Raw genomic sequence first — 15,505 nt, forward strand, 5'->3', positions numbered from 1 at the left:
TACGGGGTCTATTTGGTGTGCTACAACGATGAAGCTTTCGGTTTATCAAGAAACCACAGACCCTAATATCATGTGAAGTTGAATTTGGATTATATGAACGAATGACTTCCGAGATTTAACTAGACTCGATGTCGAGTTTAGGTTATTTGATTCATGGACGCTTTTAAGAGGTGATATCGGAAGAGATTCAATATCGGACCTGAGAACTAATGAGCACGTTGTAAGTACGATTGTTTGGTCCATAAATCAGAGTGGATGAAGGTGAATGTTGATGGGACGAGAAATGCAACGACGAGATTAACTTTTGTGGGAGCTGTTCGTAATTATAATGGGGGGATTGGTCATTTGGCTATGGATGGATGATTGATTTTGTTCGGTTTTTGAAGTAGAGTTGTAAGGTGTTTTTGACGGATTGTGTGAAGTTTGAGATATGAAGGCACATAATATGAACCCTAAACATATGATCTTATCATCACATTTGAAAATTTTATGTTCTTCAAAGATTTTGATGTAGAAGGCGTTGAATATTATCGCTCATCAGATGATGAGATTGTGCATTATATTATTTTCCTCCATTTTATAAGGAATTATATAGATTAAAATTGCTTTCAAAGGAAAAGAAACACACATTATATATTAAATAATAACACTTGAGGTAAAATTTTAAATAATTACCCAATTCTTTTTTCCCGAAACCCACCCTGAAAAGGAAGTCACTTGGCGGGTGTGGAACTCATATAAGAACCCTAAAACCCTAATCTTCAAAAAAAATGTTAGATCTATCAAGCAGCTTCTCTCTCAATCTCCTCAAAGTCGCCACGGTATCTTTCTCTTTCTCAAAATCTAATCGCTTGATTCGAACATTTCTACTCTTTATATTCATCCATTATCTCATTACCATTTTGTTGTTTTTGGCTAATTATGGAAGGCATCGGAGAAGAAATTATCGAACCCAATGAGAGAAATGAAAGTTCGTCCTCACCATCTCCGTCGGTGAAAGCGGTGATCGTCTCACCCGTGCTGCCAAGGTACCCAAAACACATTCATTTTCAAATCCCAAAATCTATTAACTATGTTTTTGTTTTTTGTTCAGGTCTTGGAGCAACTCAGTGGTCAAACCCCAGTTTTCTCCAAGGGTAAAAATTCTCAACCTAATGCTGCCTTTTAGTTTTTTTGGTATAAATATGTTGTAAATCCTTGAACTTTGAGATTTAATCGGTGTTCTTGAACAATTTAATAAAAGAGTTTAAATTTTGATCTTCCTGCAATTTTTATTTAAAAATCTTAATTCAATCTTTCGCGCTGTTCATATTATCTGTCAGGTTTTGTCAATTTGGCATGTTTGTTAGCAGATACTTTTTTTAAGTTGGCAAAGTTATAAAAATGCCAAAATGAAACATACAACGGGGCATATGCTTTTGAATAAGAAATCTTAGTTTTTTTTTTTTTACATTTTAACTACATCAGCCAAATCTTAAAATTTGAGAAATTACAGGGATTGATGCTATTATGTTTACCCTTTTGTTTCGTTTTGGTTTTAATGAAAATAAAAATTTGGGTTGATGCAAGCAGCTAGATATATTGTGAGATCTTTTGGAATAATGCTAAACGAGAAGATTGCTTGCTACGTTACGGTGAGGGGAGAGAAGGCAATGCAACTTCTTGAGAGTGGATTGAAGGTTAAGGAATATGAGCTTCTGAGGAGGAACTTCAGTGATACTGGCTGCTTTGGATTCGGTATCCAAGAGGACATTGATCTCGGCATCAATTAAGTTTATTTTGGGTAACCGTTACTATCAAATTTTGATTTATCAAAAGTTAACAAGAATGATCGTGATAAAACTATGTTAGGTATTTTTGCTTGCCCTAGGCTATTGATTTTCGCTGAATTTTGTAATTAAAATACTATAACTTGAATGGCAAGGCACTTGTTTGTATGCTGCAATGCTATTGTTTTCGAGTCAGAGTTTTCGACTATTTCAACTTTTGGGTATGTAGGTTCAAAATGGCATGAGGATTTAAGTAATCATCCTTGTGGTTGGTATAGTATAAGTATGAGAGGAATCTTGTGGATGTCTTATTGCCATAACTGAGTTAGTACAAAGAAGTTATATCAATGGATTCATTCTACTCGTAGTTACATTCAATATTCATGTTGTGAACTTCGTGAGAGAAGAAACTTACAACTATTTCTATCTTTCTAGGTATGATCCTTCAACTGGTATCTATGGTATGGACTTCTATGTCGTTCTCGAACGAGCCGGGTACCGTGTGGGTCGTCGCCGTAGGTGCATGTCGCGTGTTGGCATTCAACACAGAGTTATCAAGGAAGATGCCATGAAGTGGTTCCAAGTCAAATATGAAGGTGTCATTCTTAACAAGTCTCAGAATATTGGAGCTTAGGAGTAGTTGCGAGCTAAGTTGAGTTATTTTCAGGTTTCGGCTACTGGATATTTGTTAGGTACGTGTTGGTTATCTTTTTCTTTAAGAGATTTATGATTTGGCTTTATGAATCATTGCTACTCCTTTCTGTTGGTTTATTTACATTATTAATGTATCATCCGATATTGGGGTTTAGTCCAAGGGGTTGTTTAAATCAAGGGTAAAGTATAGTAATGGTCACTGAACTTTTCTAAAGCTTTCATTTAGATCCCCCAACTTTTAAAACGTGCAATATAATCCCCCCAACATTTAGTCCGTTTAAAATATGGTCCCCAACATTTAGTCTGTTTGCAATATGGTCTCCTACGTAACTGTTGGGGACCATATTTTAAACGGACTAAATGTTGAGGGATTGTATTGCAAGTTTTAAAAGATGAGGACCTAAATGAAAGTTTTAGAAAAGCTTAGTGACCATTACTATACTTTACCCTTAATAATATCCAGTGTTAAGATGTTGCTAACAATATAAAACTGCTCTATCCATTCTTAAGCAATACTAGTAGGGGAAACAACAAAACCCTATTCTCATATGCAATGGGGTAAGAGGGAGATATGTTAGTAGGCTGCCCCCAACGCTATGTTGAGAACAGCTTCCGTGAAAGACCTCCGGCAGTAAGAAACTTAAACATAAAGATAAAATGCAGTGCATATAAAAATAATTAAATAAATACATAGTTGTACAGCCTTGATATGCAATCTTTATATGCGCGTATGAAATGGGAAGTAATCCCTGCAAATAAATCCCTGCGTAAAAATCTCTACATATAGACAAAAACGTAAGACCCTGCTAAATTTAAAAAGAGGGAACCTGAAGATAAAGATACATAGAAGTCAACGATAGCAGGCAACGAGAAGGAATAAAGTCAAATGGTTTAAAACCTAAACTAAGGCAATACTACTTTGCTACCCTAGTTCTAAGTCTTTATAGATTCCAATGACAAAAACATATAAAAATTAGAAGTCATGGGTTTTACTACAAAGGCATTAAAAAGAAGATAGAGATGTTACACCCTATGGTTGTGACCCGCACTACTCGGCTACCCTGGTTTTAAGTCTCCATACTTTCCTATCAGAGGTCATGTCCTCAGTAAGGGCTAAATCCTTTAAATCAGATCTCAAGCAATCTTCCCACTTCCGCCTAGGCCGTCCTCTCCTTCTGGCACCGTCGACTGTAATCGACTCTACCCTCCTAACCGTATCAGACGGTTGTCGCCTAAGGACATGTCCAACCCACCGTAGTCTTTCCTCCCTCAATTTTTCGGATATCGGCACCACCCCCAAGGATAATCTAATAGCAGAGTTTGATGTCATGTCCCACAGAGTTCGACCACATATCTATCGAAGCATTCTCATTTCTGCGGCCTCCACCCTCCTTACCTGATCCTTCTTGATTGCCCAACATTCTGATCCATACAGCAGCGCTGGTCTTATTGCCATTCTATACAATTTTCCCTTAAGTTTTAGAGGCACCTTATCACACAAAACTCCAATAGCAGCCCTCCACTTTAGCCATCCCGCCTTAATACGGTGTGTAACGTCATCATCTACACCCCCATCTTTATGTATCATAGACCCTAGGTACTTGAAAAAATCCTTTGTGGGGAGAACGTGTCCTTCTATGCATACTTCTACATCTTCATCGTTTTGGTTCCCACTGAAGTTTGAACATAAATACTATGTCTTTTGAATATTGATCCTTAGACATTTTTCTTCCAAAGCAGTCTTCCAGGTAGTCAGTTTACTATTCAACTCAGTTTTTGTTTCAGCAACTAGGACTATGTCGTCAGCGAAAAGCATACACCATGGAACACCGCCTGGTGTCGCACAAAAGATGTCGTCCATAATCAAGGTGAAGATGTACGGGCTAAGAGCCGACCCCTGGTGGAGTCCGATTTCCACCGGGAATGACTCGGTGTCACCAACTGTAGTCCTGACATATGTAGTTGATCTATAGTACATATCACGAATCGCCCGGATATAAGTAGTTGGGATCCGTCTCGTTTCCAAAGTCTTCCAGATCGTATCGCGGGGAACACTATCATACGCCTTCTCAAGGTCAATGAATGCCATGTGCATATCTATTTTTTTCTCTATATTTCTCCATAAGCCGTCGAAGTAAATGAATTGCCTTCGTAGTAGACCTACCTGGCATAAAGCCAAATTGATTTTTCGAAACTCTAGTAACCTGTCTCAACCTAGCCTCTATCACCCTTTCCCATAGCTTCATGGTATGGCTAAGTAGTTTAATACCTCTGTAGTTGCCACAACGTTGGGGATCTCCTTTATTCTTAAAGATTGGTATCACCGTAGACTCTCTCCTATCAATTCAAAAAAGGACGACGAATTACTATTTTCACGATGGGGTTCTTGAATCTTTGATCCTCATCGATGTACTCGACTCCAGATGGGGTGTTTACGCCTCTGACGCCATGCGGGAAGCTTTTTGCGCCCTTGTTGTACATCGTACGCTGCGGTGGTTACACTTCTCGTGGGATGACTATTTTGACGTCGTACGGAGGATTTGGGTAAAGGAAATTGGGGATTTGGAATTGTCTGGTGCCTCTGGCCTTCTTTCGACTGATTTAGCTAAATGGAGGAAGGATATTGAAGCGACACTGTGGGATCGAGAGACCGCTAAGAGGCTATTACGCATTGAAATTGCTGATGAAGCGCGGCGCCTAGTTCGGTTTTATTTAGAGGAGGCCTTCAATCGATTGACAGGGGACACCACTACAGATGATGTTGCCTATGCTCTTGCTTCTGCTCCTACTGAAGGGAACGGTAAGCTCCTCTTCCCTTTCTTCTTTTGATTTTATTCTAAAGTCTTATTATTTTTAGGGTAAAGTATAATAATAGTCACTAAACTTTTCTAAAGCTTTCATTTAGATCCCCACTTTAAAACTTGCAATACAATCTCCCAACATTTAGTCCGTTTGTAATATGGTCCCCAACAGTTACGTCGGGGACCACATTACAAATGAACTAAATGTTTGAGGATCATATTACAAACGGACTAAATGTTGGGGGACTGCATTGTAAGTTTTAAAAGTTAGAGGACCTAAATGAAAGTTTTTGATTTTATTCTAAAGTCTTATTATTTTTAGGGTAAAGTATAATAATAGTCACTAAACTTTTCTAAAGCTTTCATTTAGATCCCCAACTTTTAAAACTTGCAATACAATCTCCCAACATTTAGTCCGTTTGTAATATGGTCCTCCAACAGTTACGTCGGGGACCACATTACAAATGAACTAAATGTTTGAGGATCATATTACAAACGGACTAAATGTTGGGGGACTGCATTGTAAGTTTTAAAAGTTAGAGGACCTAAATGAAAGTTTTAGAAAAGTTCAGTGACCATTTCTATACTTTACCCTAAAAATATTAAGCCTTTGGAATAAAATCAAAAGAAGAAAGAGAAGAGGAGCCTATCGTCCCTTCAGTGGGAGCAGGAGCATAGGCAACATCATCAACAATGGTATCCCCTGGCAATCGACTGAAGGTCTCCTCTAAATAAAATCGAACTAGGCGCCGCGCTTCATAAGTTGTTTCAATGCGTAACAGCCTCTTAGCGATCTCTCGATCCCACAGTGCCGCTTCAATATCATTCCTCCATCTAGCTAAATCAGTCGAAAGAAGGCCGGAGGCACCAAACAATTCCAAATCCCCAATTTTCTTTACCCAAATCTTCCGTATGGCGTCAAAATAGTCATCCCACGAGAAGTGTAACCACCGCAGCGTACGATGTACAACAAGGGCGCAAAAAGCTTCCCGCATGGCGTCAGAGGCGTGAACACCCTATCCACGGTCGAGTTCATCGAGGAGGATCAAAGATTTAAGAACCCCAGCGTGAAAATAGTAATTCGTCGTCCTTTTTTGAATTGATATGAGAGTCAAGGCTTTAGTATGGAGACAAAATTGATCATAGTCGTTGTCGCCATTGTTTCCGTTTGGCTGAGTGTAGAATTGCTTAAGAATGCGTAGAGCAGAAGGCGAAATATCCTCCATTTTTCCAAAACTTTCCCCTACTAGTATTGCTTAAAAATAGATAGAGTAGTTTTATATTGTTAGCAACATCTTAACAATGGATATTATTAAGGGTAAAGTATAGTAATGGTCATTGAACTTTTCTAAAGTTTTCATTTAGGTCCCTCAACTTCAATATAGTCTCGACGTAACTGTTGGGGGATATTGCAAACGGACTAAATGTTGGGGGACCATATTACAAACAGACTAAATATTGGGGGATTATATTGCAATTTTAAAAGTTGGGAGACCTAAATGAAAGCTTTAGAAAAGTTCAGTGATCATTATTATGCTTTACCCATAAATTTAAAGAGAAATTCGAACAATTTAATTTGATTTGGAAAAAATTAATATAAAATTGAAGTCATAAAATAAATCTTGTCAACTTGTCTAACTCAAAATTTTTAATTCAATTTGATCGAATATACACTCGTACCGACAACTCCTAAAGGTATCGTGAAGAAACAAAATGATAAAATGGATAATAAGGCAAGCAAGACGTTAATGATGGAATTCATTACGTCTACAATTGTAATAGATGTAGAGTAGGCATCGATTACTGCATTTTAAAAACTACCTTCATGCATATAACCATCGTGTTGCAGATACCGCATGGTTAGTGTAACTTGTTTAGCAAACACTTTTCCCAAGCCATCAAAAACTTCATGCATGGAGGCTCTTCATACATACATACATGCATGCATGCATGTGGAACCAAGTTTAGCTACATCCAAAGGAGATTTGCCCCGTAACCGTAATGCATCATGCATTTCCTCACTCACTGTACGTATATGATGATTGCTTTCAGTTCAGCCTGCAGTTTTCAAATCCATGAAAGTCTTAATGAAAATTTCATATCTACTATGGTTTCCCTATATATTAATATGAATAGCACATTCCACAAATGCTTTTCAAGCTAAAGTTTGTTGCAGACATTTCAAAGCCATATATCCTAACCACTGGACGACAATGGGTGCGAGTCGAGTTGCATCGAGTGAGATTTTTTTATTTGGTCAAGTTCACAAATCATATTTATCATTCAGTATTTATTTATTTGAAATGAATCCAAACCATCAAAATGGTATTTCTTTAAGAAATAAACTGGTTTTCAACATATAGAACAAGGCGACTGCAAAATTATACTTCATTGCTGGCAGTATTTTCAACACCATTATCCTTTGTAACATGCAGCAAAATGTAAGCAATTCCTACACTAATTATACAGAACACCATTGGCATCCCAATTGTAATTCTTCTGTAAAAATGAAATGAATTGGAGAAACCGCCACCCCAACTCATATTTTAAATGCAATACTATAAAAACAATCCCCACCCACATCGGTAAAACAATCAGACTTCTTCAGATTAACTACATTCTAGCTTGAACAACAACCCCCTTTCTTCATCGCGGAGACATCTTTACCGACATCGATTTTCTCACCTTTGGAGGGAACAACCGAGTTAATCCCTTCTTCGCCCGCTTCCATGGCTTTTTTGCTCACGATATGGTAGATTTGTGTAAGAACTTCAGCAAATGCATTTTCCACATTTGTAGCATCGAGAGCAGATGTTTCCATGAAGTAGAGGGACTCTTTCTCGGCAAAAGACTTCCCGTCCTCGGTCGGGACGGCCACAAGATGACGGAGATCTGATTTGTTACCGATGAGCATGACTACAATGTTGGGATCCGTGTGATCCCTTAACTCTCTTAACCACCTCTCGACATTCTCAAACGTGGAGTGCCGGGTAACATCGTACACGAGAAGCGCACCAACAGCTCCTCGGTAATAGGCACTTGTTATGGCACGATACCTATAAGTTTGAAGAGAGAAGTTGAGAAAACATAAAACAAGCACAAGAAGTATGGAACATAAAGATTTAACACTCGTTTCAGTAAAAAAGAACTAGCTTTCAAGTACAAAGAGAGCATTTGTTCTGAAAACATCGAGCTTCAGTGATGCATTGATTCATAGGAACTAAAACTACAGTAGTGCAGCTATTATCATGATGACGAAGCAATTCAATCATACCACCCTTATCTGAATTACGAATCTAAACTATGTAGAGATTGTAAACCTCAGAAAATTGCTAAATGTATGTTTCCATTGTTCTTCATGGCCTATCCTCACCTCCTCCTTCCCTTACTTTCCGCCGGTCTAGAGAACGGAGGGCAATGCTTTAGTGGCCTTACACCCTACTAAAACAGGGAAACCAAAACCGACCAAGGAAAAGATAATGGCAACATCAACAATTATAGCACGTGTTCTAGGATCCAAGGGACTTTTCATATTGAAATGTTTTATTTTCATATGCAATACCGAAATTCTTGGTAAGTTGACACCGGCCAACAAAGTATGAAATCGGCTGTAAATTCTACAAAACCAACCAGGGACAAGCTAGGGGAAAGCAGGGCCAAAGTTCAATTTAAGTCTTTTAGCCCTTTAGTTAAATCAAAAAATTATATTTTTGATCCCTCCTAAAGATTAATATGCCATAGTGCATTAAAAACCATACGTATCGACTTCTCTAGCACATAAGAATGAAAGAATAAAATATTTACAGGAAGCAAAAACTCGTCCCAAACCGAACCGTGTAATAACTAAAATATCCCAATGACAACCTAACATCTATTTGCTGGTTCAAGCCATTTCTTCCATCACCAAATTCGCCAAACCGTAACTACAAGGTCCCATTGACCACCTAAAAGATTATGCTAAGCACCAGATTCTATTCGCACACTCGGTTAAACGATTGTCTTTGGGACTATACTGACAGAATTATGAAGCAGGAAAGTAATGAATAGAGACGAAGTTTACGGCCGCCAGTGAAGTTCATCGGTTTCTTGTAAACCATACTGTGGTAGAACTCACACAAGTCAACTAAATTACCACATGAAAACTCAATTACAAGTTGGAGAAATATTGAGATTTGTTGATCAACACTCCAATTCTATGTTCAAACCGAACCGTGTAATAACTAAAATATCCCAATGACAACCTAACATCTATTTGCTGGTTCAAGCCATTTCTTCCATCACCAAATTCGCCAAACCGTAACTACAAGGTCCCATTGACCACCTAAAGATTATGCTAAGCACCAGATTCTATTCGCACACTCGGTTAAACGATTATGTCTTTGGGACTATACTGACAGAATTATGAAGCAGGAAAGATGAATAGAGACGAAGTTTACGGCCGCCAGTGAAGTTCATCGGTTTCTTGTAAACCATACTGTGGTAGAACTCACACAAGTCAACTAAATTACCACATGAAAACTCAATTACAAGTTGGAGAAATATTGAGATTTGTTGATCAACACTCCAATTCTATGTTCAAGCTATTCAAAATCCAAAACCTAAGCAACTAAATTTGTAAGAAAAAAAGACGCATGCAGCTGACAGATCTAGAGATATGCAAGAAAAAAAACTACCTAAATCCATTTTCAGGACAAATCAAAACACTTCCAAAATCAAATTTCAACCCAAAATAGATATTTCCATATTTCATAAAAAAAAATTGCAAAATCAGCTGAGAATTAAAAACACCCAGATCAAGAAACGAGGAAAGGAAGACAAGTGAATGGTAAGAGTGAGACCTTTCTTGACCAGCAGTGTCCCAAATCTGAGCTTTGATGACTTTGCCATCGACGTTTAAGCTCCGAGTTGCGAACTCAACGCCAATGGTGGACTTGGATTCCAAGCTGAACTCGTTCCTGGTGAACCTTGAGAGCAAATTGGACTTCCCCACGCCTGAATCACCGATCAAAACCACCTTGAATAGGTAGTCATAGTCGTCCTCTGCTCTATAACCAGCCATCTTTTACTTTTACTTTGTGCTTCGCTTCGAAGAAGGATTAGTTTCCAGTTTATTAAGAGCTTTTTCTCAAGATCGCTCTAGAAAATAAATACGATCTGATACCATCTGTCATTTTATTTGATGTCGGTATGTGTATATATATATATATATATATATATGTTTTTATTCAATTTGGTATCTAAATTTGTTTTCTTTCTAATATGGTAATTGAATTTGTTAGTTTTTTTCTTTCTACATTTGGTGCTTGTGTTTTCTGTCTAACGTTACATCTGAATTTATTTTTTTGGTAACTGAAGTTTTATCAAGTTTTTATGTTAAATATTAAAGTTTCAAAAATAATATTACGATCATTCAAATTATCGATCAATTACAAAATAATCATTTTGGTATTAACTATCATTATATCGATAACATGATACAAATTTAACACTTAAATTACTAAAATTTGATTTAATTTTAAATAATTTTTATTTATAATTTTAAAAAATAGGGTAAAGTACATCTATGATCATTTAATAATGAAAGATTCTAATCTTACCGACAACTTTTAATTTTATCAGTGAGATCACTTATTATTTAAATCATAACAATCAAGTCACATGATGTTAATATTTTTCGAAGAACTAATGTAACAGTTAATATATTAGTATAATTACACATTTAATTCTTTTTACTTGTACATTTTATCAATTTAATTTTAATTTAAATTAAATTTAATAAATATATTTATCTATTTTAACTATTAATCCTTGAATTTTATTAATCAAACTAATTAACTATTTAAATAATACTAACCAAACCACATATCATTATTATTTTGACGAAACAAATTAACGTTACAATTTATAAAAGAAAAATTATACAACGCTCGTCGAGTGTGGATGAGCAACTTTAACAATGATCACCATTAAATTAAATTATAAAACATTAAATTATAAGTACTAAACATATAATTGTAAATTAGTTAAAAATCTAAATGTAATTTACATAAAATATAATATTTATAAAATATTAATTTTTAGGGTAAATATCATTGATCACTTAACTATTTACTTTTTTTACTTTAACAATCGATTTTTCAATTTTGTATAGTTTACCTAAAAACTAATATTTTATAAATATTGTATTTCATTTAGATTTTTAACTAATTTATAATTATACGTTTAGTACTTTATAATTTAATGTTTTATATATTAATTTAATGGTATTCATCCGTGCACGTCGAGCGTGGAAGCATCGTCCTTTATAAAATTGATATAACTATACATTTTATCCTTTTTACTTATATAATTTATTAGCTCAATTTAATTTAATTTAAATTCAATAAATATATTCCTTTAATATAATCTTTTAGTTAAATTAAATTTAGTATGATTCACAAATTTTATAATTACACCTAATCATACTTAAATCCAATCACACAATCACTTCCCAAACGCTCTCTATAAAAGACAAATGGAAAAAAGGGAAACGGGTTCGTGTTTAAAGAACGGCAAAGATCAACTTGTGTACGTACCATCGAACGGCAAAAGTGAAGTGGCGCCACCTTGCATGCTTTTTCTCCAATGTCGATTGCCATATAACCAACACTTGCAAGCTGCATGCAGAAAGGAAAAAGTAAAAACAAACCCAAAAAAGGCCAATTTTTTCTTTTGATTTGCAAATGTGACTCGTTGAAATCAACAGAGGACCACACAAAAAAAAACCCTGAATTCGTTCCTCCCCTTGAATGAACCCCATCCGAGAAAATTCCCAATTCTTGACAAAAAGCTCAGTGCTTTGAAGGGTAATGTTAGTTTCAATGTTTCATCATTTGCATTCATCCGGCTCATAATTTGGTTTTTTATTTTATTTTTGATTGAATTTTGATATAGTATTCTTTTGGGTATTTTTAGAGTTTTTCTTTTTTGCAATTTTGGATCGAATTTATTTGATTATTGTAAAGATGATGTCTGCTTCAAATACTAATGCAGATCGTGCCAAAATTAAAAGAGTAGATTTTGGGAGAGAAATCAAAACCTTGAAGGATCTTGTTTATAGTTTTGATCTGTTCGATTGTTGTTGAGGGTGATAATTAGAAAAGAGGGGTAAAGATGATGTCAAGATCGTATACTAATCTTTTAGATTTAGCCGAGGGTAATTTCCCGGTAATGAGTCATCCTCGCGAGAAGAAACGGCTGACACGAGTGATGACCGTTCCCGGGGTAATTTCCGAGCTTGATGATGATCCGGCTAATAGTGTGAGCTCTGATGTACCATCTTCGGTTAATCAGGATCGAATTATTATCGTAGCGAATCAATTACCTGTTAAAGCTAAGCGTAGACAGGATAATAAAGGGACTTTTAGTTGGGACGACTATTCGTTGTTATTACAGTTAAAGATGGTTTGCCTGAAGAAATGGAGGTTTTGTATGTTGGTTCTTTGAAGGTTGATGTTGATGTCAACGAACAAGATGAGGTTTCGCAGCATTTGTTGGATAAGTTTAAGTGTGTCCCTGCATTTTTGCCGCCCGAGATTTTCATGAAGTTCTATCACGGTTTCTGTAAACAGAATTTGTGGCCACTTTTCCATTATATGCTGCCGCTTTCGGTGAATCGTGGAGGTAGATTCGATAGGTCTTTGTGGGAGGCATATGTTGCTGCGAATAAGATTTTTTCTCAAAGGGTTATCGAAGTTATTAATCCGGAAGATGATTATGTTTGGATCCACGATTATCATTTGATGGTGCTGCCTACCTTCTTGAGGAGAAGGTTTAATAGATTGAAAATGGGCTTTTTTCTACATAGCCCCTTCCCTTCGTCTGAGATATATAGAACTTTGCCAGTGAGGGAAGAGATCCTAAAGGCACTGTTGAATTCGGACCTAATTGGTTTTCATACTTTGATTATGCTCGCCATTTTTTGTCTTGTTGTAGTCGAATGTTTGGTTTAGAGTATCAGTCGAAAAGGGGATATATAGGACTGGAGTACTATGGAAGGACAATTGGGATAAAGATCATGCCTGTAGGAGTCCACATGGAACAGATCGAATCTGCACTGAGACTTGCTGATGAGGAATCAATAATAGGTGAGCTTAAAAGACAGTTCGAAGGAAAGACTGTATTGCTTGGAGTCGATGACATGGATGTCTTAAAGGTGTCAACTTGAAGCTATTGGCAACAGAGCAGTTGTTGAAAAGGCACCCAAAGTGGCAGGGAAAAGCAGTGCTCGTACAGATCACGACCCTGCTAGGGGAAGAGGGAAAGATCTCGAGAGCACGCAGGCTGAAATAAAGGCAAGCTGCATGAGAATAAATGAGGCTTTCAGACAACCTGGTTATGAACCAATTGTCTTCATTGATAAGCCAGTATCCCTAAGTGAAAGGGTTGCATACTACACTATAGCCGAGTGTGTTGTAGTCACGGCTGTGAGAGATGGGATGAACCTTACCCCTTACGAGTATATTGCATGCCGGCAGGAGTCTCTGAATCAAATGGGCCTAAGAAGAGCATGCTAGTGGTATCGGAGTTTATTGGTTGCTCTCCTTCACTCAGTGGTGCAATTCGGGTAAACCCTTGGAATATCGAAGCAACTGCTGAGGCAATGAATGAGGCAATCTCAATGGTTGATGCTGAGAAGCAGTTGCGACACGAGAAGCATTATAGGTATGTTAGCTCACATGATGTAGCATTCTGGTCTCGTAGCTTCTTCCAGGATATGGAAAGGACGTGCAAAGACCATTTTAGAAGACGGTGTTGGGGTATTGGTTTGAGCTTTGGATTCAGAGTTGTAGCACTTGACCCTAACTTCAGAAAGTTGTCTATTGATCACATGGAATCTGTGTATTTAAGGTCCAAAAATAGGGCTATACTGTTCGACTATGACGGAACAGTAATGCCTCAAGCATCACATAATAAGGCCCCAAGTGTGGAGGTCATCTCAATCATAAACACGCTCTCTGATGACTCCAAGAATACAGTTTTTGTTGTAAGTGGAAGAGGAAGAGAAAGTTTAGACAAATGGTTTTCTCGATGTAAGAAACTCGGAATTGCAGCTGAACATGGTTATTTCATGAGGTATGTTGTTTACGCCTTTTCCGCCTTTTTCTTTTTGTTGTAGTGGTTCTTCAATTGGTGCACTTACTTCAAAGTTGTCGGTTTTTCAGGTGGTCTAGTGACGATAAGTGGGAAGTTCGTGGACAGAGTAGCGAGTTTGGGTGGAAGGAAATAGCTGAACCTGTTATGAAATTGTATACAGAGGCCACTGATGGCTCCTCTATTGAAACCAAGGAGAGTGCTTTGGTCTGGCACCATCGAGATGCAGACCCGAGTTTCGGGTCTAGCCAGGCGAAGGAGATGTTAGATCATCTCGAGAGTGTATTAGCAAATGAGCCAGTGACTGTGAAAAGTGGCCAGTATATCATTGAAGTCAAACCGCAGGTACCTTTTTAACTTGGTTTAGATTTTCCAACTTAATGAAATGCAATATGTGTCTTTCGTGTATTTCTCGATCGTTTCTTCTAGTTCGTATGTTAAAATCGGTTTTACACGCGGAAAACTTTTTCTTCAATTCCTTTATTTGCGATTACAGAACGTAAAAGATAACTTTGCAATCAATTTTGGGGTGGTTATATTGTTCATCACAAGTGATTTAATAACATAGTTTCATTAACTGGATGAATGCATGAATTGATGTTAATCAGCTCTCTAATGTTGCTTTTAGGGACTCACTAAAGGCGTCGTCGCCGAAAAGATATTCACGACCATGGCCGAGAATGGAAGGCAAGCGGATTTTGTTCTCTGCATTGGCGATGACCGATCTGATGAGATGTTCGAGATCATTAGTAGTGCAATTTCCGGCGGCATCCTCTCCTCAAATACGTCTGTTTTTGCCTGTACAGTTGGTCAGAAACCTAGCAAAGCCAAGTATTATTTGGACGACCCGGCTGAGGTCGTAAACATGCTTCAAGCTCTCGCGGAAGCTTCAGACCCCGTATCCTTAACAGACGCCGAATCCGACATTTCCCTCTGAAATATCGTCAATAGCTTTATAAAGAATTCCAGGGCCAGATGAGAAGAAAGTCATGCATGACCTGATGTCAAGGTAGATTGTCCTTTTTCCACTTGATTTCGAAACCCGTCAGTCGAAAGTTCGTGTCTGGTGGCCTATGGTCCGAAGACCTCGAATCGAAAGCAAGCCATCAATTAACAACTATAAATCACGTAATGGTTACTAGAGCTTTC

General features: G+C 37.3%; 1 protein-coding gene and 2 pseudogenes across 1 annotated transcript; 2 read left to right on the forward strand and 1 right to left on the reverse strand.

Moving 5' to 3' along the window:
* The first annotated feature begins 770 nt into the window (after nt 1-770).
* On the forward strand, nt 771-2,521 carry LOC120217293 (annotated as a pseudogene).
* Nucleotides 2,522-7,799: 5,278 nt separating this feature from the next.
* Nucleotides 7,800-10,345, reverse strand: LOC120217227 (ras-related protein RABA1c). Its single transcript, XM_039214422.1, has 2 exons — nt 10,063-10,345; nt 7,800-8,280 (listed from the first exon to the last, which is right to left on the reverse strand). Exons 1-2 carry the CDS (start codon nt 10,281-10,283, stop codon nt 7,845-7,847), a joined length of 657 nt encoding a protein of 218 aa, XP_039070353.1. The 5' UTR covers nt 10,284-10,345; the 3' UTR covers nt 7,800-7,844.
* Nucleotides 10,346-12,032: 1,687 nt separating this feature from the next.
* On the forward strand, nt 12,033-15,306 carry LOC120217228 (annotated as a pseudogene).
* Nucleotides 15,307-15,505: the final 199 nt, after the last annotated feature.

Source organism: Hibiscus syriacus, unplaced genomic scaffold (assembly GCF_006381635.1).
Source record: "Hibiscus syriacus cultivar Baekdansim isolate YM2019G1 unplaced genomic scaffold, ASM638163v2 tig00110186_pilon, whole genome shotgun sequence".
NCBI classification, from domain to species: domain Eukaryota; kingdom Viridiplantae; phylum Streptophyta; class Magnoliopsida; order Malvales; family Malvaceae; genus Hibiscus; species Hibiscus syriacus.